The sequence below is a fragment of the Tiliqua scincoides genome, chromosome 1, assembly GCF_035046505.1.
Source record: "Tiliqua scincoides isolate rTilSci1 chromosome 1, rTilSci1.hap2, whole genome shotgun sequence".
Taxonomy (NCBI): domain Eukaryota; kingdom Metazoa; phylum Chordata; class Lepidosauria; order Squamata; family Scincidae; genus Tiliqua; species Tiliqua scincoides.
Genome location: NC_089821.1, coordinates 95194406 through 95218691, shown reverse-complemented (window position 1 = coordinate 95218691; position 24286 = coordinate 95194406). Strand labels below are relative to the sequence as shown.

At 42.7% G+C, this 24286-nt stretch overlaps 1 protein-coding gene across 1 annotated transcript in view; it reads left to right on the top strand.

The window, feature by feature from the left end:
* The window catches only part of NEB (nebulin), a 205240-nt gene that overhangs the window by 60519 nt on the left and 120435 nt on the right, over positions 1-24286 (top strand). Inside the window, exons 46-65 of the mRNA XM_066621543.1 lie at positions 38-349; positions 508-714; positions 1861-1965; positions 3281-3388; positions 4378-4689; positions 6247-6450; positions 7593-7697; positions 7782-7889; positions 10448-10759; positions 11759-11962; positions 13619-13723; positions 13823-13930; positions 16095-16406; positions 17485-17688; positions 18242-18346; positions 18512-18619; positions 20264-20575; positions 21754-21957; positions 22689-22793; positions 23140-23247. Coding sequence (XP_066477640.1) covers positions 38-349; positions 508-714; positions 1861-1965; positions 3281-3388; positions 4378-4689; positions 6247-6450; positions 7593-7697; positions 7782-7889; positions 10448-10759; positions 11759-11962; positions 13619-13723; positions 13823-13930; positions 16095-16406; positions 17485-17688; positions 18242-18346; positions 18512-18619; positions 20264-20575; positions 21754-21957; positions 22689-22793; positions 23140-23247 — 3648 coding nt within the window. The remainder of the gene's footprint in view (positions 1-37; positions 350-507; positions 715-1860; positions 1966-3280; positions 3389-4377; positions 4690-6246; positions 6451-7592; positions 7698-7781; positions 7890-10447; positions 10760-11758; positions 11963-13618; positions 13724-13822; positions 13931-16094; positions 16407-17484; positions 17689-18241; positions 18347-18511; positions 18620-20263; positions 20576-21753; positions 21958-22688; positions 22794-23139; positions 23248-24286) is intronic.

Below are 24286 nucleotides of genomic sequence, written 5' to 3'. Positions count from 1 at the left end.
AAATTTTTCTGTTGTGGTGTTTCTATCTTCTTTGCAGTACAAATACAAACTTGGCTATGAGAAGGACAAGGGTAAGCTTGTTGGCTTCCGTAGCCTTCAAGATGATCCAAAGCTTGTCCATTATATGCAAGTAGCTAAGATGCAGTCCGATCGTGAGTACAAGAAAGACTATGAAACCAGCAAGACCAGATACAGTACACCTGCTGATACTTTCAGTGTCATGGCTGCCAAGGAAGCACAAGCAAATATCACCAACACTAACTACAAGAGACTCATCCATAAATACATCCTCCTGCCAGATGCAGTTAATCTTGAACTGACCAGAAACATGAATCGGATACAGAGTCAGGTGAGATTCAGCTTTTCGCTTTGCTTCTAGTTTATGGCAGTTCTTATGTAGATGTTTCATTTTGTATTTGTTCAACTATAACACTGTCTTGTATTCTCTATGTCTTTTCTAACTGAAGCTTGAATACATTGTATTCTCTATGTCTTTTCTAACTGAAGCTTGAATACAAACAAGACTACAATGAATGGTACAAAGGCCTTGGATGGAGCCCTATGGGGTCACTGGATGTTGAAAAGTCTAAGAAGTCCACTGAAATTGCAAGTGATACAAAGTACCGCCAGCACCCAAGCCTTTTCCCATTTAAGAAGCAACTTGACTCTATGGATATGGAGCTTGCAAAGCACAATGCTGGTGTCATGAATAAGGTGTGACCATCACCATCCAGTATGAAAATTAACCATTAAACGATCAACATACCTCTTCTTTACAGTAGTGTTTAAACCAAGGGTGGCCGACCTTTCAACTTTAGGGCTCCTGGACCTTTAACAATCCTGTAAAAGAGGGAATTTCAGCAGGTGCAGCTTGACAAGCTGCACTGTAATATGACCAAAAACAAAACACTGTGTGTAGTGGTTCACAATTTGGGCTTGACCTTTGTCATACCAAGCCAAAATCGTGGTTGTCCAGCAAGGAATCCCACCTGTTGCCTTTCCCTTACTTGTAGAGCACCATGACTGAGCAGCAGCCAAATGTGCAGTGGGTCCCATTCCTGCTCTTGGACAGGAAGAGGAGGTGAGAGAGGTACTTTTGGTTGCTGCTCAGCAGAGGTATTTTAAAGTGGTGTGACCAGTCTGCAGTATCCCTTTTCCACTCAAGAGCAGGGGGGAAAAATGTTCTGCTTCTTTAGGACCTGTGTGATCTTGACACTCTGGGTACTTGGCAATGCAATGGCTAAACCTATCCTAGCCTTCTGCCTTACACAGGAGTTGGGGAAGGCATGGGAATTGCCACAAAGTGTTTGGCAAAGATCTCCATCTGCTTCTCCTCCTCCAAGGTTGGGGGAGGACTAGGGCTCCTCCTGTTTTCCTGATGGTATTGCCACAGTTGCCAGAGTGAGCATGGTGAGTGAAATGGTTCCTGTTCACTTACACTGGAAGAAGTAAAGGGGTATACATTTGGTTCCCAACTAAGAATCAAGCTTGTTCCTCCTTACACAGCATCACTTCCTCATCTGCATAGCAGGGATTCCACGATTCTCTCCCATAGGAAACAGCAAAGTGTTACACTTAAGAACGCTATTGGAAGTAGGGGGAAAGTTGCTCTCCACCCTTGACACCTGTGGACCTTATTCCCAGTGACTACACAGGGACACTTCTGTGCCCTCCACTAGTGTTTAAAATATACAAGTATTTCCTCCACGTGCCTGCACAGTCAGTCTTCTTACAATGATGGGCATTTGCTACTTCTATGTAAAAGTAAAACAAAAAGAAATGTATGAATACAACTGTTGATGCATTTATGGCAATACTATTACATTAAATTATTGATCTTGTCCATTTTTTTCTCATTAGCATTCATACATAGAAGCATGGGAGAAGGATAAGACGAAGATTCATGTGATGCCAGATACACCTGATATAATGCAGGCCAAAGAAAACAAGCGTAATTACAGTGAGGTATGAAAGAATGGTCTAATAATATGCTAAGTTTATTGGTATATTGACAACCCACCTCTATCCCCCACCACTTGCTCCAAGGGAGCTGCACCATGGAGGTGTGTACTGCATCTTATGATGGCAGAGTGAGTAGAAAGCCTTCTCGAAGTAAGGAAACTTTTGTTACCTTTCCTCCAGGACTATATAGAACTACATGAATCTGTCCAGCTCTTTGGCTGATGCAAGTCTGAGTGGACCCAAGGGGGTGTGGCAAGGCCAGACGGAGTGCAAAGGCTATTGGTGGCACCTTTGCCTCCAATAACAACCAACTACCCACCCCCTTACACTCATCCCAGCAGCCCTGATCCCTGCCCCAATCCTCCCTTGCCCCATCACTCCGCCTCCCTACTCACCACCCACCCCTGCATCAAATTACCAGCACCAGGGGAGACAAGAATAGGCCCTCAGTTTGGCTGTACTTGTCGTAAGAGGCGACTAAACAGCCACCGGGTAGATGGGACATTAGCCTGGGAAGGCAGCTCATCTGAGAGAAGGAAAACTCTGATCCCAAACCTCCACTGCCTTGTGGCTACATCCAGTTATGGAAAAGGCTTCAGGAGTCAACCTCGAGGCAAAATCTGGAGCCGGAGTCCCTGAGGCAGTTCATGGCTGAACACAGTCACATTCTGGCAACTCCTGCGACGCCGCTGGAACCAACCGTATTGGCCTCTGCCTTTCCATTGGACCATTTCAGCGACGTGGAGAGGGGGGATTTGCTACATGGGTAACAGTCTTTCCTCCATATCTACTTTACCCAGGCTTTGCGCACTGGAGAGGACACTGTTCCAGAACCACCATTCAGAGCGCAATACCACAGTCTTTCGAGACTGAAGGATGCCAGCAAGGGGAGAGAGATGCAGTGCTGCCATGTGGCCTGCACCGCTTGCTGTTTGAAGCAGCGGCCTAGTGATGCAGGACAGCCCACCTCATCTTGCAATTCTGCAAACCACACTGCACTGCCAGAACTCGTGTTCCGGCAGTGCAGATGGAGGATAGGATTGGGTATTAATTGTATGTATGTATGTATGTATGTATGTATGTATGTATGTATTTATTTATTTATTTATTTATTTATTGTATTTCTACCCTGCCTTTCTTCCCTGGAAGGGATCCACAAAATGTCCTCTGTGTTTCATGAGTGTTGTCAGAATCACAGGAAATTAGAGGGAAGCCTTCCTGATAGGAGTGAAGTTTTTCTGAAGTTTTCCATACTTAATGCTAGTTGAAGAAATATCTAATATGTATTGAACTGTGCCTTTTTAAATTTCTGTATTAGAAACTGTACAAACTTGGATGGCAAGAAATGTTAAAGAAAGGTTATGATCTCACAAATGAAGCCATTTCAGTGAAAACAGCTAAAGCCTCAAGAGACATTGCTAGTGATGTAAGTAGTATTTCAAATGTGTAACATTTTATACATTCAGCCAAACTGGCCAGGACTGGAACCTGTAATTGATTTTCTGTGCTGGAGCTCATTATCTTTCGTATTCTCTGTGTCAAGCTGGCTGTATGACAGCCCCATCCTATCCACACTTTCCTGGGAGTAAGCCCCATTGACTCGAATGGGACTTACTTCTAAATAGACATGCATAGGATTGGGCTGCGAGTCTACTACTGTGCATTTGCAGAGTTCCTCTCTTTCACCACTGAGTGACTACAACATATCCCCATCTAAGATTAGGAATTGGGATTCCAGATGTAAATTATATAGAATAAACTTTACACTGTCTATGACAGGGATGTCAAACTTATTTCATACAGAGGGATGAGGTTAGCATTCATGGTACCTGCTGAGGGCCGGAAGTGACATCATTAAGCAAAAGGTGACATCAGTAAGCGGATGATGGCCAGAAATAAGCACTTTGTTCTTTCACAGAAACTCATTAGTTGCAAATGACAGAAGTAAAAATGTGCCAATCTTTTTCATATTTTCAAGATATAAGAGAAAGCTGGGAAAGCCCAGTTATAATGGGGGCCAGTTAAATTGGTTCCAGGGACTGCATTTGGCCTGTGGACCTTATGTTTGACATTCCTGCTCTAAAGCTTTATTAAAGCGTAGTCAGTTTTACCCCATCTCACTCATGGCATTCTCATGCTCAGAATATGTAGTTAATTCTGACATGAGATCATGAAATTCTCATGAGCAAGACTCTGAACACACTCTGTGCCCCTTTTTGTCCTGATCACTGCCCAGTTCTATGCATGTTTGCTGACAGCCCTCAATAGATGCTTGCTTTTATGTGACTGTGCCTAGGACTGCAACCACTTCTCATTTGTTTATAAATCAGCAAAAAGGTCACATTAGCTTAAGTAAGTGGATTCTGCAAATTTTATATCTCCTGACCTTGCACGAATATTCTTTTGCTCTTTTAGTACAAGTACAAAGAAGGCTACCGCAAGCAGCAGGGACATCACATTGGATTCCGTAATGTGCAAGATGACCCCAAGCTTGTGCACTGCATGAATGTGGCCAAGATGCAGAGTGAAAGGGAATACAAGAAAGATTTTGAAAAATGGAAGACCAAGTTTAATATGCCTGTGGACATGTTGGGTTTCCTCCTGGCAAAGAAATGTCAGTCATTGGTTAGTGATGTGGACTACCGAAGGATTATTCACCAGTGGACGTGTCTACCAGACCAAACAGACGTTGTTCAAGCTAAGAAAGTATATGAGTTACAAAGTGATGTAAGTCATATTAACAAATTGTGTCTCTCTTTTTGTTTGGAAAGCAATGCAGTACTGTTTGTGAAAGCAGACAGCAAGCTTTTTACTGCACCTTACCTGTTCTAAGACCTCTTCATTTCCCTGCTTCTGGCCTTGATTCATCTCACTGAAATCTTGCCATTCAACTGCCACCTGAAATGGCATTTTGATGCCTAGAAGGATCTCAGTCTTTCCTGTTACCAATTTACTTACAGCCAAATCCTGAGTTTCCCAGCACCTGCAGGAGCAGTAGTGCGAAAGTGGCTACTGTTGTAGCCAGTGGGTACCAGGAAGCAGCCGGAGGTCTCCTTGGAGGAAGGGGACATTCTGCTCCTTCCCTCAGGGAAAGTCCCAAGGGCTGCAATGGGGCTTCTCAAGTCTGTGCTAGCTATTTTGCTGGCGCAGACTTGAGAAACTCTGTGTCAGGCCTTCTGGCCCATTACGAAGGTCAGGATATGGCAGAGCAGAGTTTCACCAATTCCACCCCACCCACGCTGATTCCTCCCCCACCCTGACCTCCCACCCTTGTTCCACCCTTCCCCCCCAGAGGCTGCACCTCCACTTGGCAGTTGCACTTACTCCCAGCAGCGGCATCTTCCTGATGGTGCTGGGCCCAGCGCCTGACTAGTGCAAGTGCAGTGCCAGTGCTCCTTACTTGCCAGGCGCCGTAAACTTGCTTTATGGCAAGTTTATAGCACTCAGCACCAGTGCCAGCGCTGGGTGTCATTAGGATTGGGCCTGTATTCTTTGTTTATGATACTTGTATCCCACAGTTCCTCCAAATTGCTTGAGAGAGAGGGAGTATGTGCTTGTCCCCTCCAGTGTTATCCAGATAGGTTAGGATGAGAGAATGTGACCAGCCTGAATTCACCCAATCAGCTTAGGGTACAATCCTAACCAACTTTCCAGCGCCTACATCAGGGCAATGCAGCTCCGAGGTAAGGGAACAAACATTCCCTTACTTTGAGGAGGCCTCCGTGAGTGACACCCAACTGCAGGATGCAGCACACGTCCCATTGGCACAGCTATGCCAGTGCTGAAAAGTTGGTTAAGATTTGGGCCTTAGTGGCTTAGTGCAAATTTGAACATAGTTCTCTGAAGTCCTGATCCAAATTCACCTCTCTAATCATTACGTTGCACTGTCTCTCTTGTGTTGCCTAGCTCTGTGATGTGTGTGTGCGTGTGTGCGCGCGCGCCAAAAACCAACTCCATTTGACTTTCCTCCTTTCATTCTCACCCCTGTTTTCTATATTTTAATCAACCCCCCCAACTAATGTGATATACAGAATTTCTTTTTCTGAGCATCAAAATTTATTCATTTAATCATCTTTCCCATTCTTCCCTCCCTTTACACGCGGTTACCCCAGCACCAGACAGTCTCTCTAAAGCAGAGAGGAATAAGGTTCATTCTATGTCAAAGGATAGAACAAACTATAGAGCAAAAAAAACTATAGAGCAAACTATAGAACAAAAGTATAATCCTTTCTGGAGCCCTTGGGCACACAAAATGGATATCAATGTTGTTTCCTTCCTTACTAGAATGCATATAAATCAGATCTTGAGTGGCTTAAAGGCATTGGCTGGAACCCATATGGATCTCTGGAGTCTGAAAAGAACAGGAAAGCATCTGAAATCCTGAGTGAGAAGAAGTATCGTCAGCATCCTGACACGATAGCATTCACAAGTATTGCTGATTCGATGGAGGTGGTGTTGGCAAAAGAAAATGCCAAACATAGGAGTGATGTAAGTTTTCTCAAAACCAGTAGGTGCTGCTAGCTAGCAGGGAGAGAATGTCAGCAGCAGAAATACTGTGAGCAGGTGGTGGAGGGAAAGATGCAATGGATAACAGGATCAAGTCTCAGTAAGTTAGGGAACTGCTTTAATTAAAGTCTGCAATCTTATGCATGTTTACTTGGGAGATGCCCCATGGAACTCAACAGGACTTACTTCTAAATAAACAACTAGACTGCAGCTGGAAATTCAATAGATGCTGTTTTTCTCAGAACATTTCTTATAAAATAGACAAACCCTGTTGTAGATTAAGAAACAGCTGTGAAAGCCCTCAAGGTGATGTCGCAAGATTTAATAAAGAGTGAATTAAAAGAGAGCCCTTAATTCCTCAATGCTGCTGGCCAGCTGCATAAAGCAACCCCTACCTTCTGTGACTACTATGCAAACAAGGGTTAAATGTATGCCTGTCTTCACAGTAGTAAGATGTAGGACATGTAGCCACAAGCGAGGAAGTATTTGCATTTTTCAGGTGGTAACAGCAGTGACTGTGATAGTAGCCACACTCTTCTACCTCTCCTGACATACATTCAAGCATGACTTCTTTCTGCCCATCCAGAGTGTAGAGTTGGCTCCCACAATGGCAAATTAGAATGTTTGGCATTGTGATATTTTTATGTTCACCATGTGATCCCTGCCTGGCTGGGATCACATTATGAGGGGGAAGAAAACCTCTTGAATAAAACAAGAAATGGCACTGAGGTTATTGCCAAGAGGCAGCAAACTGGTGTAAAAGGTAAACTTTAAGGGAATGTTTCAGGTGTTTAAAAATAAAAACACTCTTTGCCTGAAAGCACTTAGTTGGGGCTTTATTTAACCTTAAGTACAAACAATACCCTCAGACATCCGTTTCAATGAGATTGCACATCAGAGCTACATAAAGGAAATATATTAACAGTAACTCTAGCATTCCTTGGCATGATTTACACAAGGACAGTTTTACAATGCATGTCCTTCACCAAAAATCAGAAGTAATAAATTATTTTGTTAAAAGATGGAACATTTAACCTAACTTTTCACATTAGTTAGCAGTGTGAAATTATTACTATATATGATTATTCTCACTGACACAGAGTCATTCTTTTCACTCTTTTTAGAAACTGTACAGAGAAGCTTGGGACAAGGACAAGACTCAGATTCACATCATGCCTGATACTCCTGAAATCGTTTTGTCCAGAGCCAACTTAATTAACATGAGTGATGTGAGTTTGGTCTTAGATTGTGCAACATAATTTTGGTTGTGCTGCTTGTTTTTGCTGGACTTTCATTGTTTGTTCTCTTGTTAGAAACTCTACAAGTTAGGATTTGAAGAATTGATTAAGAAAGGCTATGACCTTCCACTTGATGCCATACCAGTCAAGACAGCAAAAGCATCTAGAGACATCGCCAGTGAAGTAAGAATTTCAAGCATTTGTTTTGTAGCAAAAGAGCAAACTACGTTATTTCTTAAATCTTTCTTTGATCATCACTCAGCTGAAATATGTTGTTGTGACTTTTCCCTGTATATACTCTGATATTGCTTTTTTAATTTTATTATATTGATAAGCAACACTTCATTAATTATTAGTTTCTGTGAGTTTCAATGAATTCAGTTCAGTGTTTGGTATTTTATATCTGTCACAATACAGTACAAAATAGCTCTGTAATTTGAAAATGTATGCATATCATAAAATACCATTCACAAGTGTAAAAATGTGATTTTTTTTTTACCCAATCCTATGGGCCAGTTACAATAGTGGATCTTGTGATCTACTGTTGTATAAGGTGTGCCACTTTCATGCACTTTGGGGCTGCCAGCGCAAATGGCTAGAGGCCCTATGCATGTGGCAGATGGATGCTGCTGGAGCAAGTAAGGGGAGAATTGAGATGGAGAGTGGACCAAAATAGGGGGGCAGTTCGAAGGGGGAGAGAGTGGTTTTTGGTGTCAATCACATACACTAGATCATATTCCCCGTTCCCACCCTGGAACCACCCCCTTCCTCTCCTCAAATTTATGACAGCAAAATAGCTGGTATAGATCCAAGGAGGCCAATAGGCGACAAGGTGGCTTAGAGCAGGGGTGTCAAACCCGTTTAATACAGAGGGCCGAAGTTAGCATTCAGGGCACCTGTTAGCATTCAGGGCCAGAAGTGATGTCATTAAGCAGAAAGTGACATCATTAAGCAGCTGATAACCAGAAATCAGCACCTTGCTCTCATATAGAAGTTCATTAACTGCAAATGACACAAGAGAAAATACGCAAATCTTGATCATATTTCAAAATATGAGAGAGCCCAATTTTCATGTGGACAGCTGTTTCAGTGGTAACACTTTAGAACTGCTCAGCAGCTGAGAACCTGAGGGCCAGATAAAAAGCTTTCTGCCCCCGGGCCTTATGTTTGACACCCCTGGCTTAGAGGGAAGTAAGTAAAAAATATTTATACTTACCTCTTGCGGGCCTTCTGACTGCCCTCCCCACCCACCATTGCATGTAGCACATGGCCCATTGGCATGGCTGCATGATGGAGGAGGCATTGGGGATAGGATTGGGCTCTTTGAATGCTCTCAATGATTGCCAAAAGAATGAAAAGGATTGGCTTTCATTTCAAAATGTAATAAGGCTACATTCCTTTTGTGTTTTATTAGAAGTTAAATTATTCATAAAATTATTAATAGCCATGATTTAACATCCAATTTATTAATAGCCATAATTTAACATCCAATATGCTAAACTTAATGGAGTAGAAGGGGAATTCTACTTTATTACTTCACAAGACTGGAATCAATCTTTTCCTGGGATAGACAAGCCTGAAGTATTGCCTTGATCTCATAAACTCCTTATTGAGAATTAGTAATGCCTGTCTGTTAGAACTGAAACAGCTGAGTATATAAATTAGACTACCTGGAAAAAAATATTTGAAGGGATAATTCTCATCTAGAGCAGTGGTTCTCAAACTGGTGGGTCACAACCCACCAGTTCGTGTAAAGGTTCCCCTGTCCCTTTAAGGGGCGGGGGGAGGGGAGAGGTAGGGAAGCGATCCCCAGGATCGCGTCCATTTGGTGGGCGAGGGGGGTGCTTGTGACTTACAATTAGAAGGCAGGGCTGCAGCAGGCTGCAGGAGGTGCGGGTAGCCCTGCACAGTGCTCCGCGAGGCTTGGAACTTTCCCTGAAAGCGGGTGCAAAGCACTTCCTTTTTGCAGGAGGCGATTTGTACCCGCTTTCAGTGAAAATTCCAAGCCTCGGGGAGCGCTGTGCAGGGCTGCACAGGGTGCCCCGCACCTCATGCAGCCTGCTGCAGCCCTGCCTTCTAAAAGTAAGTCACAAGCATCCCCCCTCGCCCCCCCCCCTTAGCAGCGTGATCCTGGGGATCACATTGCTGCCCTAGCCCCTCCCCCACAAAGACTTACTGAGAGAGTAAAGCTCCCTAAAAGTTTGAGTACCACTGATCTAGACAGTTAGGCACCCTTTGGTGCACTGGTTTCCAACCTGTGGTCTGTGGACCGCAGATGGTTCGTGAGACCCTGAGAAGTGGTCTATGAGGTCTCAGGAAGAAAAATCACCTTTGATCATTTCCAGTGTCTCACTGTGCAAGAAATCTCCACCAAAGAGGACAGAGAACAGACTGCCCACAGCCACTGAAGTGTCATCTGTGGCTGGGGGTTGGTCCCTTCTCCATCCTTTTTGATAGCCTGTGGAGGAGCGCTTGGGAGTCAGGCTACCAGAGAGGATGGAGACCAGACCACCCACAGCTGCCTGCAGTCCACAATTCCAATTTTTGCCTCTGTGGTCCATGAGCTCCTAAAGTTTGGGAACCACTGCTTTAGTGTCATAGCAGTGAGATGGACAAACATTTACAGTCATGCTAGAACCCTGCTCTTGAGTCATACTGATGAAAAGAATGATGATCAGCAATTTGGCAAGTTATCATTTTTTTAGTAATAAGTACAGTAAGTGAAAATTTATCTTCTACAGTACAAATACAAAGATGGATATCGCAAGCAACTTGGCCACCATATTGGAGCTCGCAGTATACAGGATGACCCTAAACTTGTGCATTCAATGAATGTAGCCAAGATGCAGAGTGAGAGGGAGTACAAGAAAGATTTTGAGAAATGGAAGACCAAGTACAACACTCCTGTGGACATGCTGGGTATCTTATTGGCCAAGAACTGTCAGAAATTGGTCAGTGATGCTGATTATCGTCATTATCTGCACCAGTGGACATGTCTTCCTGATCAGAATGATGTTGTACATGCCCGGAAAACATATGACCTTCAAAGTGATGTAAGTACTGTAGTGTTACCATGTGTCCTTTAGGAACATCTGTGCACATGCACGCAAGTGCATGTCTTTGTGTATGTCTTTGAATCTTTGGCTGTTGATTAGGATGCAGACATTTTGTACAGCAGCACCAGGAAAAGGGAGGGAGAGATTATAAGGCTTTGCATTCAGAAATGTTGAACAAGGAAGAGATTATTGGGGCGAATTACCATCATTGTCAGTGGTGGGGGAACCATGCGTACATTGTGTACCTGGCTAATCACTATATTCAGTTATACAATTAGTGCTGTGCATGTGATAAATGTGATAAATGTGATAAATGGCTTACATGTGATAAATGGCTTAGGGTCCAATACTATCCAATTTTCCAGTGCTGGTGCAGCTGTGCTAATGGGGCACGCACTGCATCCATTGGTGGGGAGGCAGTCACAGAGACTTCCTCAAAGGATGGAAACATTTGTTCCCTTACCTCGAGGTTGCATTGTGGCTACACCAGTGCTAGAAAGTTGGATAGTTTTGGACCCTTACTAGGCTGGGACTGACTGAGGTCTGCCACTGATATCCTAGACCCCTTCCTAGACCCAGTCTCATGGTGCAGGTCCATTCGGAACTTCACCAGCTATTTAGCTAGCTAAAGACCTCCACAATTCCCCCCCCCTCCACTACCATCACCATAGGATGCAGCGATTGCCATTTTGGCACCATTGCACCTACAGAGGGAGTGAATGGATAGGATTGGGCTGTTAGGGTCCATATCACTATAGTTCCGGATGAATATGGTTATAACCCTATTGTTTAGTTTGCATTGCATGGGCAATACAGTACAACAATCTGGTAGGGGTAGAAAAGGGTTTGCATAAATTTCTTGTTTGTGTCATCTGTGTTAATCCTAATGTGTCAGTGCAACAATGGTTTCTTGATAATTTATGAGGGCAAAAACCTCCAGCATTAATGAAAGGAAATACTGAAATTATTCTCTGCTTTTAAAAACTTTTCTTTCAGAATGTGTATAAAGCAGATCTTGAATGGCTAAAAGGCATTGGCTGGTCTCCAAGTGGCTCTCTGGAAGATGAGAAGAATAAGAGGGCTTCCCAGATCTTGAGTGACTATATGTACAGACAGCATCCTGACAAATTCAAGTTTACTAGTCCTATTGATTCCATGCCTATGGCTTTAGCAAAGCATAATTCGGAAGTTATGAATCATGTGAGTTTCATATACTTTGATTAAATGCTTAAAATAGTTTGCTTTTTTGCATAGAATATTGTTGACAGTTGTTCTGTTTTAGTCTTGAAAGCATGCTATAGTTGTCAACTTCTAATTTGTTTTCCTTCTTGGAATTTCTAAAAAGTTTGGCATATTTAAAATATTTTTCTAGAGTTCGGCCCACAAGTTCATATAAATATTGCGAACTATATTTGTTTCTGATCCTCAGTAACTAATGAAGAATCTATCTATCTATCTATCTATCTATCTATCTATCTATCTATCTATCTATCTATCTATCTATCTATCTATCTATCTATCTATCTATCTATCTATCTATCAGCAGTTCATTCCTATGCAGGTCTACTCAGAAGTAAGTCCCATTGTTTTCAATGAGGCCTACTCCCAGGAAAGTGTGCATAGGACTGGAACCTAAGGGCTCAATCCTAATTGTGCCCTGGGCCGGCGCAAGTCTTTTGCGCTGGCCCGGGAGGGTTGCAAATGTGCAGTAAAGCATGTTTGCGCCTCCATGCGAGTAAGCTGCACCAGTGCACAGAGGTGTGCTGGCCCACGGAGGCATTAGCGAGTGAGTATGGCGACAGCAGGGGTCTGGGGGGTGTAGGGAGGGTGGGAAGGAGATGGCAGGGAGACGTTTGGTTGCGAGGGGAGGGTGGGAGGGGGGTTCCCCAGGGCAGGCGGGTGGAGAGTGGGACCAGCACCCAATAGTTATGCTGGATCCTAGGCTCATTCCCCGGGCAGCACAGGGCACCTCCAGGCTACTGCTTGACTCTGAGCCACTTCTTGAGGTGGTGCAGTAGCCCCACTGGGGCTGCTGCAGTTCTCCCCAGGGAAAGGGGAAAGGTTTTCCTTTGCCCCTGGCTAAGCCTCAGACAGCCCTAAACTTGCTCTGGATGCAGTGCAGGCCACTGGCCTGCCTGTTCCAACGCAACTTAGGATTGTAGTGCAAATGTTGTATAACTTACCTTTCCCTTTGAATGAACATATTTATCTGATGTATTTTTTCATTGTCTATAGCAGAAGCAGATTTTTATAATAGATTCTAGTGGTTCTCAAACTGGTGGGTCGTGACCCACCAGCTTGTGTAAAGATGCCCTGTTCCCTTTAAGAGGCGGGGGCAGGGGGAAAGTAGCAAAGCGATCCCCGGGATTGCGCCCCTGCGGGGGGAGAGGGGCTATTTTTGAACAAACCATACATGCTCCCAGGGGCCAGGGGGTGTGGGGAGCCCTGTGGAGCACTTGCAGGGCTTCCCACGGCTTCTAAACAGTGAAAGTTCCAAGGGCGATTAAACTGAAAGTGGAATTTCTGGTTTCATTGCACCTGGAACTTTCACTTTTTAAAAGCCGCAGGGAGCCCTGCAAGCGCTCCGTGGGGCTCCCCACACCCCCTGGACCCTGGGAGCACGTATGGTTTGTTCAAAAATAGCCCCCCTCCCCCAGCAGAGACGTGATCCTAGGGATCACTTTGCTGCCCCCGCCCCCGCCCCCGCCCCCACAAAGACTTACCCTGGGAGTATATCTCCTGGGAAGTTTGAGAACCACTGGATTATACTTTTCCTACCTATTCACTTAGCACAGTATATTACTATTTTTAATTACTGCTGCCTTTGTAAAATAATGTATTCTTATCTATCTATAGCGTATGTATATTGACGCTTGGAATAAGGATAAAACCAACATTCACATTATGCCGGATACTCCTGAAATTCTACTGTCACAGCAGAATAAAATCAACTACAGTGAAGTAAGTGGATTCCTTTAAAATCTACAGGAGAAAACAAAACGAGGGGTAGAGAAAAAAGTGTCCTTGAAATGACTGAAGTAATAATTGCTATTCTTTTAGAAATTATACAAACTTGCCTTGGAAGAGTCGAAGAAAAAAGGCTATGATCTTCGGGTGGATGCAATTCCAATCAAGGCTGCTAAAGCTTCCAGAGATATTGCAAGCGAGGTATGTTCTTCAGGTTGTTATAAGTACAGCTGTCAAATTTATTGCTACAACTAATCTTGCAGTACCTTGGATGAATTGAGGTGAACATAATAGTTTTTTCCTCCAATGTATTTTCTCAGTCATTATAAAGTGGGAATCAAGTGCAACAAGCCAGTTTTTCCCAAGTGCTGGCTGATTTTACTCCAATATCTATGGTGAAATCCAAACCATGCTTGATTTCTTCATATCAAAAAAGTTTCATTTCATTCTCATTATGTATCAACTGCAAACATTAATAGCAGTTGGGCCATACTGCCAGTGAATTATGTGTTCCTCTGGCAGTGACTTTTGTAAAACAGCTATAAAGCATGCTCTGGTAGCATGCTGAATAGCATACTGCCAGAGTGCTGGCGGAAGGCTGGAGCCTGCACATGTTGATCTCAGGAAGAGAAGGCAAAGTACTATAGGAGTGATACTGTAATTCCATAGAAAGGGCTGGTTTTCAATTACTTCTTTCAGAATTTTAAACCAAAAACTGGAGCAAAGATTGCAGTAATGTTCCTTAAGTGTTTGTTATCACACAATCACTGATAGCTGGATCCTGAGGTCCGTGGTGCGGCCCCACGGACCTGAGTTGCGAACGTGCCGTAAGGCACGTTTGCGGGGCTTACTGCCGGGCTCCCCACAGAGCTAACCCAGCTCCGGCCAGTGCTGAGCCAGCATGCAGCGGGCGCCCAGGTTCTGTGGCTTGTCCGTCTCCCAGGCCACCGGGCTGCGGAACTGGAGATGCGGGGGTGGTCGGGGGCATGGGGGAGGCATTCCGGGAAGGGGGGAGGTGTGGCCGGGGGTGTGGGGGAGGTGTGTTGGGGGCAGGGGGAGAGGCGGGTCTGCAGAGCCGAGCTCTGCAGGATCCAAGGCTCTTGGGTAGGGCTGCTCGCCCTACGCAAGCGCCTTTACTTTAGCGACGACCAAAAGGTCGCCACTAAAGTGAGTAGCCCCATTGCAGGGCTGCTTCCCTTACTCAGGGGAAGGGGATGAACATCCCCTTCTCCTAAGGAGCCTCTTGCGGTAGCGCGGGAGGTGCAGGATCCAGCGGGAGCCCTCCGTGGAGCTGCCAGGTCCCGGAGCTCTGGGCAACTCAGGATTGGGCTCTCAGGCTACAATCCTATCCACACTTACCTGGGAGTAAGCCCCATTGACTACAATGAGATTTGCTTCTGAGTAGATATGGCTAGGAAAAACAAAACAACAACACACACAGATATTAACAATGCTTCCCCCACCTTTGGGATATCACTCAATAATAATTACTTCATATATCCTTTTCTTTCTTTTACTCCTATTATTCATCCAAATTCATATATCCCCTTTCCCTCCAAAAAAATTAATGAATCAATTTTTGGGTATTTCCCTTTCCCTTTTTCAAAAACATATCTAACAAATGCATCCCAAATATCCTTAAAATAATTTATTTTCAAAATCCCTTTCTTCAGTTTTATCTCATTTGTTAATTTATCATTAGCTGCTATATCCCATATTTCCCCATCCCAATCTTCCCACCTAAACTTAAACATAACTTTCCAATTTTTCGCTATCATCATTCTTGTTACCGCCACCATAATTATTATAAATTCTTCCCCCCCCCAACTCAAACATGTTTCTCCAAAACAATTTAATAATGCAATTCTAGGATTTGCTTTCACCTCCTGTCCAACAACTTCACTAATTTCCTTAAACACTTCTATCCATATTTTCTTCACCTCTTTACATCACATATGCAGATGATATAGTTATAGACTATATACATATGCAGATAAGTACCTACATCTTGTTTGCATCTCCAGCATTGAGCTGGGATAACTGGTTCCATTAATATATTTTTATATATAACCAATAACTACTGGTGGCTACCTTGATCTACTGAACCATTGGCTGCACCTCTCAATTAGCGCTACAATCCTATGCACTGTATAAGTTGGTGGGTTTTTGTGAGGATTCCACTGTCCCCCTGGCTTGTTTCTGTGGCTCCCTGGGGAGCTATGGCTCACGGTTTGGAACCCATTGAGTCCAAAATGTATACCATAACCTCAGCTGACTGTTTAGTGCTTCAGGATAATAATATTTTCTCCCTGAAATGTTGTCTTTTTGAATATTAACATTTATTGCTTATCATTCTTTCCATCAGTACAAATACAAAGAAGGCTATCGCAAGCAGCTTGGTCACCACATTGGAGCTCGCAGTGTACAGGATGACCCTAAACTTGTGCATTCAATGAATGTTGCCAAGATGCAGAGTGAGAGGGAGTACAAGAAAGACTTTGAGAAATGGAAGACCAAGTATAGTAGTCCTGTGGATATGTTGGGCATCTTATTGGCCAAGAACTGTCAGAAACTAGTCAGCGATATTGATTACCGTCATTATCTGCACCAGTGGACATGCTTGCCTGACCAGAATGATGTCATTCATGCTAAGAAGACCTACGATTTACAGAGTGATGTGAGTAGCGATCTGATTCAGTCGTATTGGAACTAATCTATATGTTTTAGGGGTGAAACATGAATGGCAATCCCTTTCCTTTCTGAGAATCCAAGTCTTGCTGCGTCAACATATCTTTTTAGTTTTGTTTGTTTCATTTTTAAGATGATAGGCTGAACAATGCATATGCCTCCAAAATTGAATCTCTTGATTTTCTTTTGACTTGAAAATCCTTTGCCTCCTGGGGCTGAAAATAACATAACAGATCATGGTTTTCTTCTGATATGTGTATTATGAACATAAACCGTGAGACATGTCCCTTCCAAAAAAGTTCAGTGACATCAGAACAACTGGAACAAAACATTGCATTCATACAATGATGGGATAATAGGGTATCAGAATAGGGCTATTGGCTTACTGAAAGAATAAGACCCACAAACTTCAGAAGCCTGGCAAACTGCAGGAGCTAACCTCTTTGCAGAGCAATTGGCAGCTACCTAATTTGTGAATATGAGGGGCTTAGACGTGTGACCCAGCTTTCAGCTGCCCCCACCACTTGTCATTGACAGACTTGGGGAAAAAAATGCACTAGAAAAAAAGATGCTCAAACATTTATCTCCCTATATTTACACAAGCTGCAGAAGTGTTGCAAACTGTAGGAGCTGAGTTCTTTGCAGAGCAATTAGCAGCTATCTGAGTTTTGAATGGCCTCAGGTCTTGAGGCAATTAGTTTTCTGATCTTTTGATCGTTTGCCGTTACCTGAAACGAAAGATTTGAAAAACAGGCTTGGCTAAAAGGCCTTACCTTTCATGCATTTTTCCTCATAGCAAATAAAAAGATGATAGATCAGCCAGTATGATAATATTCAGTAAAAGGAGTGAGTCTATAATTTACAGCCTGTGTCATCAAAGCAGCTGCATCAGGATAATTGTTGCAGAGCAAGTTACCTAAGAATTGTTCTACCATACTGAGTGAAGCCACATGGCCTAATGAGAGGGGAGCTTACGGCAGTGATTGCAGAAAGCATTTTGATAGTTGACTTGGATTGTTTGAAAAGTAAATGCTTACTAAATATCTGATTAATATACTTGTTTACAGAATTGCTACAAGTCAGACCTGGAGTGGCTGAAGGGCATTGGCTGGGTCCCCATTGGGTCACTGGAGAATGAAAAAGTAAAGAGGGCCGGAGAGATCTTAAGTGAAAAACATTATCGACAGCCACCGGACAGATTCAAATTCACCAGTTTGACAGATTCTCTGGAAATGGAATTGGCCAAGCATAATGCAGAAACAATGAATAGGGTGAGTCTGAGCTGTGCAACTGTGCAATCACTTTTAGATTGTGAGCCCTTTTGGGACAGGGAGCCATTAGTTATTTGATTTTTTTCTGTAAACCGCTTTGTGAACTTTCCGTTGAAAAGCGGTATATAAATACTGTTAATAACTAACACATCCATTTTGTAGCGCAAGCTATTGCAGGGAAGTGCATTATGATTCAAAGTAATATGGGAAGACAAAGAATGAAATCCTTCCAAATTATTTCCAAGTGCCAGTGCTTTATGGGAAACGTTTAAGCATGTTGCTTAACTTTCCCATTCACATCAGTGGAGATTTAAAGTAACTGTACTGAATTGTGCACAAGAGTTTGTATATTTGCAAGTCCAGTCCTAGAAGGATTCTAACATAATAATGAGAAATCAAAAAAGCAGAACAGTTATGACTTCTGCACCTTCTTCCTAAAGGAAAGTATTTCTTTACCTATATCTTACTGGATATTTTGATCTTCTGTGGAACACCAAGATTACTAAATGATTATTCTTTCAACAGCTGTCTCTTGTTTTTATGCTCTTCACAGCGCTTGTATACCGAAGCTTGGGATAAAGACAAGACTACAATCCATGTCATGCCTGACACACCTGAAATTGTGCTAGCAAAAATGAACAAACTGAACTATAGTCAGGTGAGTGCAGAGTAAGTTAAGGAAATATGCTTTCAAGAGATTTATTAGGGTTGCAATCCTATACATACTTACCTGGGACTGGGTTCCACTAAAATCAATTACGCTATAGGTTATATCATACAGTATACAAGGTAAATGCAACAAAGTATGTTATTCTTTCAACAGAAATTGTACAGACTGGCCATGGAGGAATCAAAGAAGGAAGGCTATGACCTACGTGTTGACGCTATCCCAATTCAAGCTGCCAAAGCATCCAGAAATATTGCCAGTGACGTATGTAGTCATTGTGTTCCTTATATAAGATATAGTTTTGGTGAGAAGGCACATTTGCAGACAAAGAGGTAGCCATAAACTGTTTTATACAAAAAGTTTACTCCCATTGTGCATAGACTAATATTTAAGAAGATAAAAAGGATATTTTTATACAGTTGTACCAATGGCCTGCTATCCTAGAATAGCACTTAAAAGGGAGAATAGAGTGATACACTCTTAATTCTCCCTGATTATGAAAAGGACTTGCAGTGTGTTTTGGTCAGGGCTGGCCTCAGGAGTGGCAGGGCCCAACACAGAGCATTTGCACAGACCCCCACCCCTGTGCCCTCCCATCAAGCAGCCGCGGTGAGCCCTGTGCTGATAGTGCTGCACGCAAGGTGCAGCACTGGAAATAGTTGGGGGTGATATGATGAAATCTCTGCCATCTGCTTCCAGGAGACCCATTTCAGGCTGTATAGACCCCAGGGTGGGCAGAAGGACCAACATAGTGCTTTACCCACCATGCTCTGGCATGGGCAATTTCATGTTGGGGTGATGGTGGCTGCAGTGCAGGGCCCCTCCAAAGTGTGGGACCCAATTTGGCTGAATCGCTCTAAAGCCAGCCCTGATTGTGGTAACTTCATCTTCTATAATATCAACTTCTTTTTCACACATCAAAACGAACACTATCCCATGCTTCAGTTTGTCTTTGCACTGAAAATTATCATCTTACTTAGGGAAAATTTCTTTATTACAACCTGATAGTCAGAGATCTTTGCAGCCAATCTAGACACTCCTTTTCCTCATTCTAATTATGCCTTGAGTTCAGATTGCCTGAGGGCCCAATCCTAAACAGTGCATGCCAGCTCATCGCTGGCAAGTACTGTTACAAATGTGCCGTACAGCACATTTGCAAGCCCTTAGCACTGGCCCGGCACTCGAGCTAATCCAGCACCAGCCAGTGCTAAGCTAGCACTGTTGGAAAGCCAGTGCTCCACAGCTTGGCAGTCAACCGAACTGCCAGGCAGTGGAGAGGTGGGTGGGGGCGTGAGGGGAAGCAGGGAGGAGGCGTTCAGGGGCGGGAGAAGGTTGAAGGAGGGTGGGGAAAGGACGGGAAGGAGGCATGCCGGGGGAGGGAGCGGGGCAGGAGGAGGTTGGCGCTGGTAGAGCTCAGATCCACTGTTAGTCCTTGTGTCCTGACACAGAGGCTCCTAATTCTGCGGCAGCCCAAGGCTTGCTGCAAAATCAGGTAGCCCCATTGTGGGGTTGCTTTACCTGGGGGAAGGGAACGAATGTCCCTTTCCCCCGAGAAGCTGATGGCAGCTGCCTAGTTGCACTCAGGATGCCGCAGTCATCATTTTCGGCACTGCGGCAGCCCTGAGCGCTGGGCAGCTTAGGATTGGGCTGTGAGTCCTTTGCAATGCAGAGAGATTGTTGTCATCTCCCCAATTTGTTTCCTTGCTGATTTATGTGCTTCACATATGACCAACTAGCAGGGGAAAATGTGGGGAGCCCTGGAAGTCATTCAGCTGAGATAGACATTGATATCTGGATTTAGCTACCAGTTCCTTTTTTTTTTCTTAAAGCCAAGTCCCTACCTGGAAAATATGATAAGTACACATCTTATAGGAACATGTGTCATCTTTAAAAATTTTTTTCTTACAGTACAAATACAAAGAAGGCTATCGCAAGCAACTTGGCCACCACGTTGGTGCTCGCAGTGTACAGGATGACCCTAAAATTGTGCATTCAATGAATGTTGCCAAGATGCAGAGTGAGAGGGAGTACAAGAAAGACTTTGAGAAATGGAAGACCAAGTATAGTAGTCCTGTGGATATGCTGGGTGTCTTATTGGCCAAGAACTGTCAGAAACTAGTTAGCGATATTGATTACCGTCATTATCTGCACGAGTGGACATGTCTGCCAGACCAGAATGATGTTATTCATGCTAGGAAAGCTTATGATCTACAGAGTGATGTGAGTATGATTTAATGTTAGGACAAATTAGACATGATAAGGATAGTCCAATTTGTTTGTTCACATATTTGTCTTTGCAAGTATAAAGTGGGGGAATGCAGGTCAGGGACCTGAATTTTTATCCCTGCCTTGCCTTCCATCCAAGTGTTGCATCACCCCAGCCATTTTTCTCTGAGCCCAGCTCTGTTCCTGAAGTGAGCTTGACTGAGTCAAAGTGCCTGAAATGATGGAGCACATGGTAATACATTGGGGGAAGGTTCAAATCCCCTCACCCTTATATCTCTTATGATGTACAGATCAACTCTCTGAGCTCTGTGTAGTATGTGAATGAAGCAGTTAATTTTATGTTGTGAATAAAGAGTTAATTTTATTAACTAATTAAGATCAGAACTACAGTGGTAGGAGAAGGGGTTTGTACCATTTTTCGGATGAAAATTAGCCTTCCCTGTTCAAAAGTGTTGTTTGCCCCATGGGTGGAAAATGTACAAACCCTCATTTTATTGATTTATTGCATTCATTATGGTCCCAGCACTATGCCTCAGTTTAGAACTGGGCTTAATTGAGAATGGGCTCCGCAAGTATTCAGCCCCCAAGCCAGCTGTCAGTTTCAAGCCTCAGGTCTCAATCATGTGAAATAACCAAGACAAAACAAATTGGAAAGTAATTCTGGATATGTGTAGCATGCATTTCCATCACAGACACCCTCCACGTATCTGAGATTAGAGTGAGAGTTTTCAAATAGATTGTGAGTCACACTTGATTTTCAGACCTTTCTCCTTTAGAAATTAAGTGCTGATTAAAAACATACATTTCCTTTCTGCTGTTTATGTTGTGTACTGTTGCCATAATCCAGAGAAGCACCTAAGTGAGCCAAGAATGTACTCTGGGGTTTAGGACGTTCCCCTTGCTAAACAGCACCTTCTTTCTCACATGGACTCATCACAAACCACTTTGTTACTTTGCAGGAAGCTACCATTATTTCAAGAAACAAAGACAGAAGTCCTTCTTGGGATGTGCAAGTCCTTATGCTTAGTGGAATTCTCAAGTTTTATCTGTGTTTCCCCACTATCACCGCTTTCCCTTTATTTCATAAGATTCAGGGATTTGCAGCTGTCTGTTTAGGTGATATACCCAGAAAACAAGAGATAATTGACTTCCTTTGTATTTGTTATGCACAGAATTGCTACAAGTCAGACCTGGAGTGGCTGAAGGGCATTGGCTGGGTCCCCATTGGGTCACTGGAGAATGAAAAAGTCAAGAGGGCTGCAGAGATCCTAAGTGAAAAGTGTTATCGACAGCCACCTGACAGATTCAAATTCACCAGTGTGACAGATTCTCTGGAAATGGAATTGGCCAAGCATAATGCAGAAACAATGAATAAGGTGAGTCTGAGCTGTGCAACTGACACATTAATTTTCTAGTGCGAGCAATTGCAAGAAGCTACATTTTGATTCAAAGTAATATGGAACAACAAAGGAGCATAAGCCTTTCAAAATTAAGCATTTTTAATTAGACCCATTGATTTCAATAGCAGAGTAATTTTCCCATTTATATCAATGGGACAAATATTTTTTGACTTTAGCTGGATTGTGCACAAAACTTGCATGACGTAGCTATCATGCGAGTCCAATTTAATCAGGTTTCCCTGAACACATATAATTAAAAAAATCAAACAAGCAAAATGGTTATGACCTCAGCAGATTCCTCTGAAAGAGAAACATTTTATTCACTACATGTATCTTCCTGGGCATCTAACAATATAATATTTTGTACATCTACTCAGAGGTAAACTCCTATTGCGTTCAATGGGACTTACTCCCAGGAAACACTTTCTGTGTACACTTTCCTAGGAGTAAGCCCCACTGAACATAATGGGACTTACTTCTGAGTAGACATGCATAGGATTGAGGTGCTATACAATTTTATTCTGGTCTGCTAATGAATGAAATGTAAGACCCTGAAGATTTTTGGATCAGATGGGCTTGTAGTCTGAACAAATAAAAAGATGAAGTAGTGGTGTACCATCTTATTTCAGTTTGAGTTCCTATATGAAAAAGGCCCCAGATTACTGAATGATTGTTCTTATGTCTCTTGCTCTTATGCTCTTCCACAGCGCTTGTATACTGAAGCTTGGGATAAAGACAAGACTACAATCCATGTCATGCCTGACACACCTGAAATCATGCTAGCAAAAATGAACAAACTAAACTATAGTGAGGTGAGTGAGTCAAGGAAACTTCTTATATGTATGAGAAGGTGTTGTGATGTAATAGCAGTCATAGTTACGCCATTGACCATGCAATCTATGCAGTTACCAGCTTACAAGTATGACTTTGGTATGTTGGGGATCAGCTGTCTGAGCTGGAGGGGTTTGCAGCAGTGCAACCTAGATTAGCTATGGATCACACCCCAACAAATGGTGAGAAAAGTGCACTTATCTGCCGCATGAAAGAAGTCACTTTGAGTAACTCTCAAGTAAAACACATCCCATATTTTCTAGTGCTTGATTAGACTGTATCATATAAAACAAATAGTTATTAAAGCAAAATATGTTCTTTCAACAGAAATTGTACAAACTGGCCATGGAAGAAGCAAAGAAAGAAGGCTATGACCTCCGTGTTGATGCTATCCCAATTCAAGCTGCCAAGGCATCCAGAAATATTGCCAGTGATGTACGTAGCCATTGTGTTCCTTACATTAAAAAATACTTCTGGTTACCCAGGAACATTTTGCTGAAGAATAGAGTTAGCCATAACTGTGTTATGCAAAATGTGTCATCATAACTACAGTGGATTCTTCTGGCATAAGAATTTGAGAGTTTCATCAGTGTAGAATGGAACCTCATATCCAAATGCTAGTTGAGTGTGCAGAATTTAGTTCTACAGGTCTTTTGGAATCTAGCTGATATTAATGTATTTGTTCGTATTCCCTGGCATTTAGACTGTTGTAAACTTTGCTTATTGCCAACTTTACACTTCATTTCTTAAGTCTTACCTCACTTTGCTCAATGTTAATACTATAGTAATAGTATTAACATTGTATTATCCTTGTTAATTATCATGAACAATATTAACTATTAACTATAACTATTATTAATACTATAATAGTAATGTTAATAATAAAAGCACAACTTTTCCAAATTTCTCTATTTTTTATGTTAACTCATTTCATGTTTTCTCACACTCTTTTTCTCTATAATCTTTTAACTGCTTATCAAGATTCACATTGCTGTATTTTATTCTATAAATTCAAAATACGATTAGTCAGTTAACTGATGGTGCAATCCTGTATATTTGTTCCTGGGAGTAAGTCCTTTGAACACAGTGAGACTTACTTCTGCGAAGGTATGTCTAGAAGTGTGGTGTAGGAGCATATCATTTTCAACAGCAGCACCTGTTTTCAGGGGGGGTCACTCAGCAAATTACCTTGAAAGTGATTACTTTTTACTTAGAAAACTTTGGGGGGTGGAAAGACCACACTAGGTATGCTTAAACCTTTGAAACCACCTAATGTAACTCTTTGGCTCCTAGCTATAGAGTATGAAAGACTGAATAAAAATGATAATCATGTGAAAAGAGCAAAAGTTTGATCATTAAAGATTAAGCATAAAGAATATCTACATGGGAAAAAAATTATGGTTCTGTAATATCAGAATGTCAGAGTGTCTTCACAAGAATGTGTATTTAAGCATGGAATAGGGATGAGACAGAG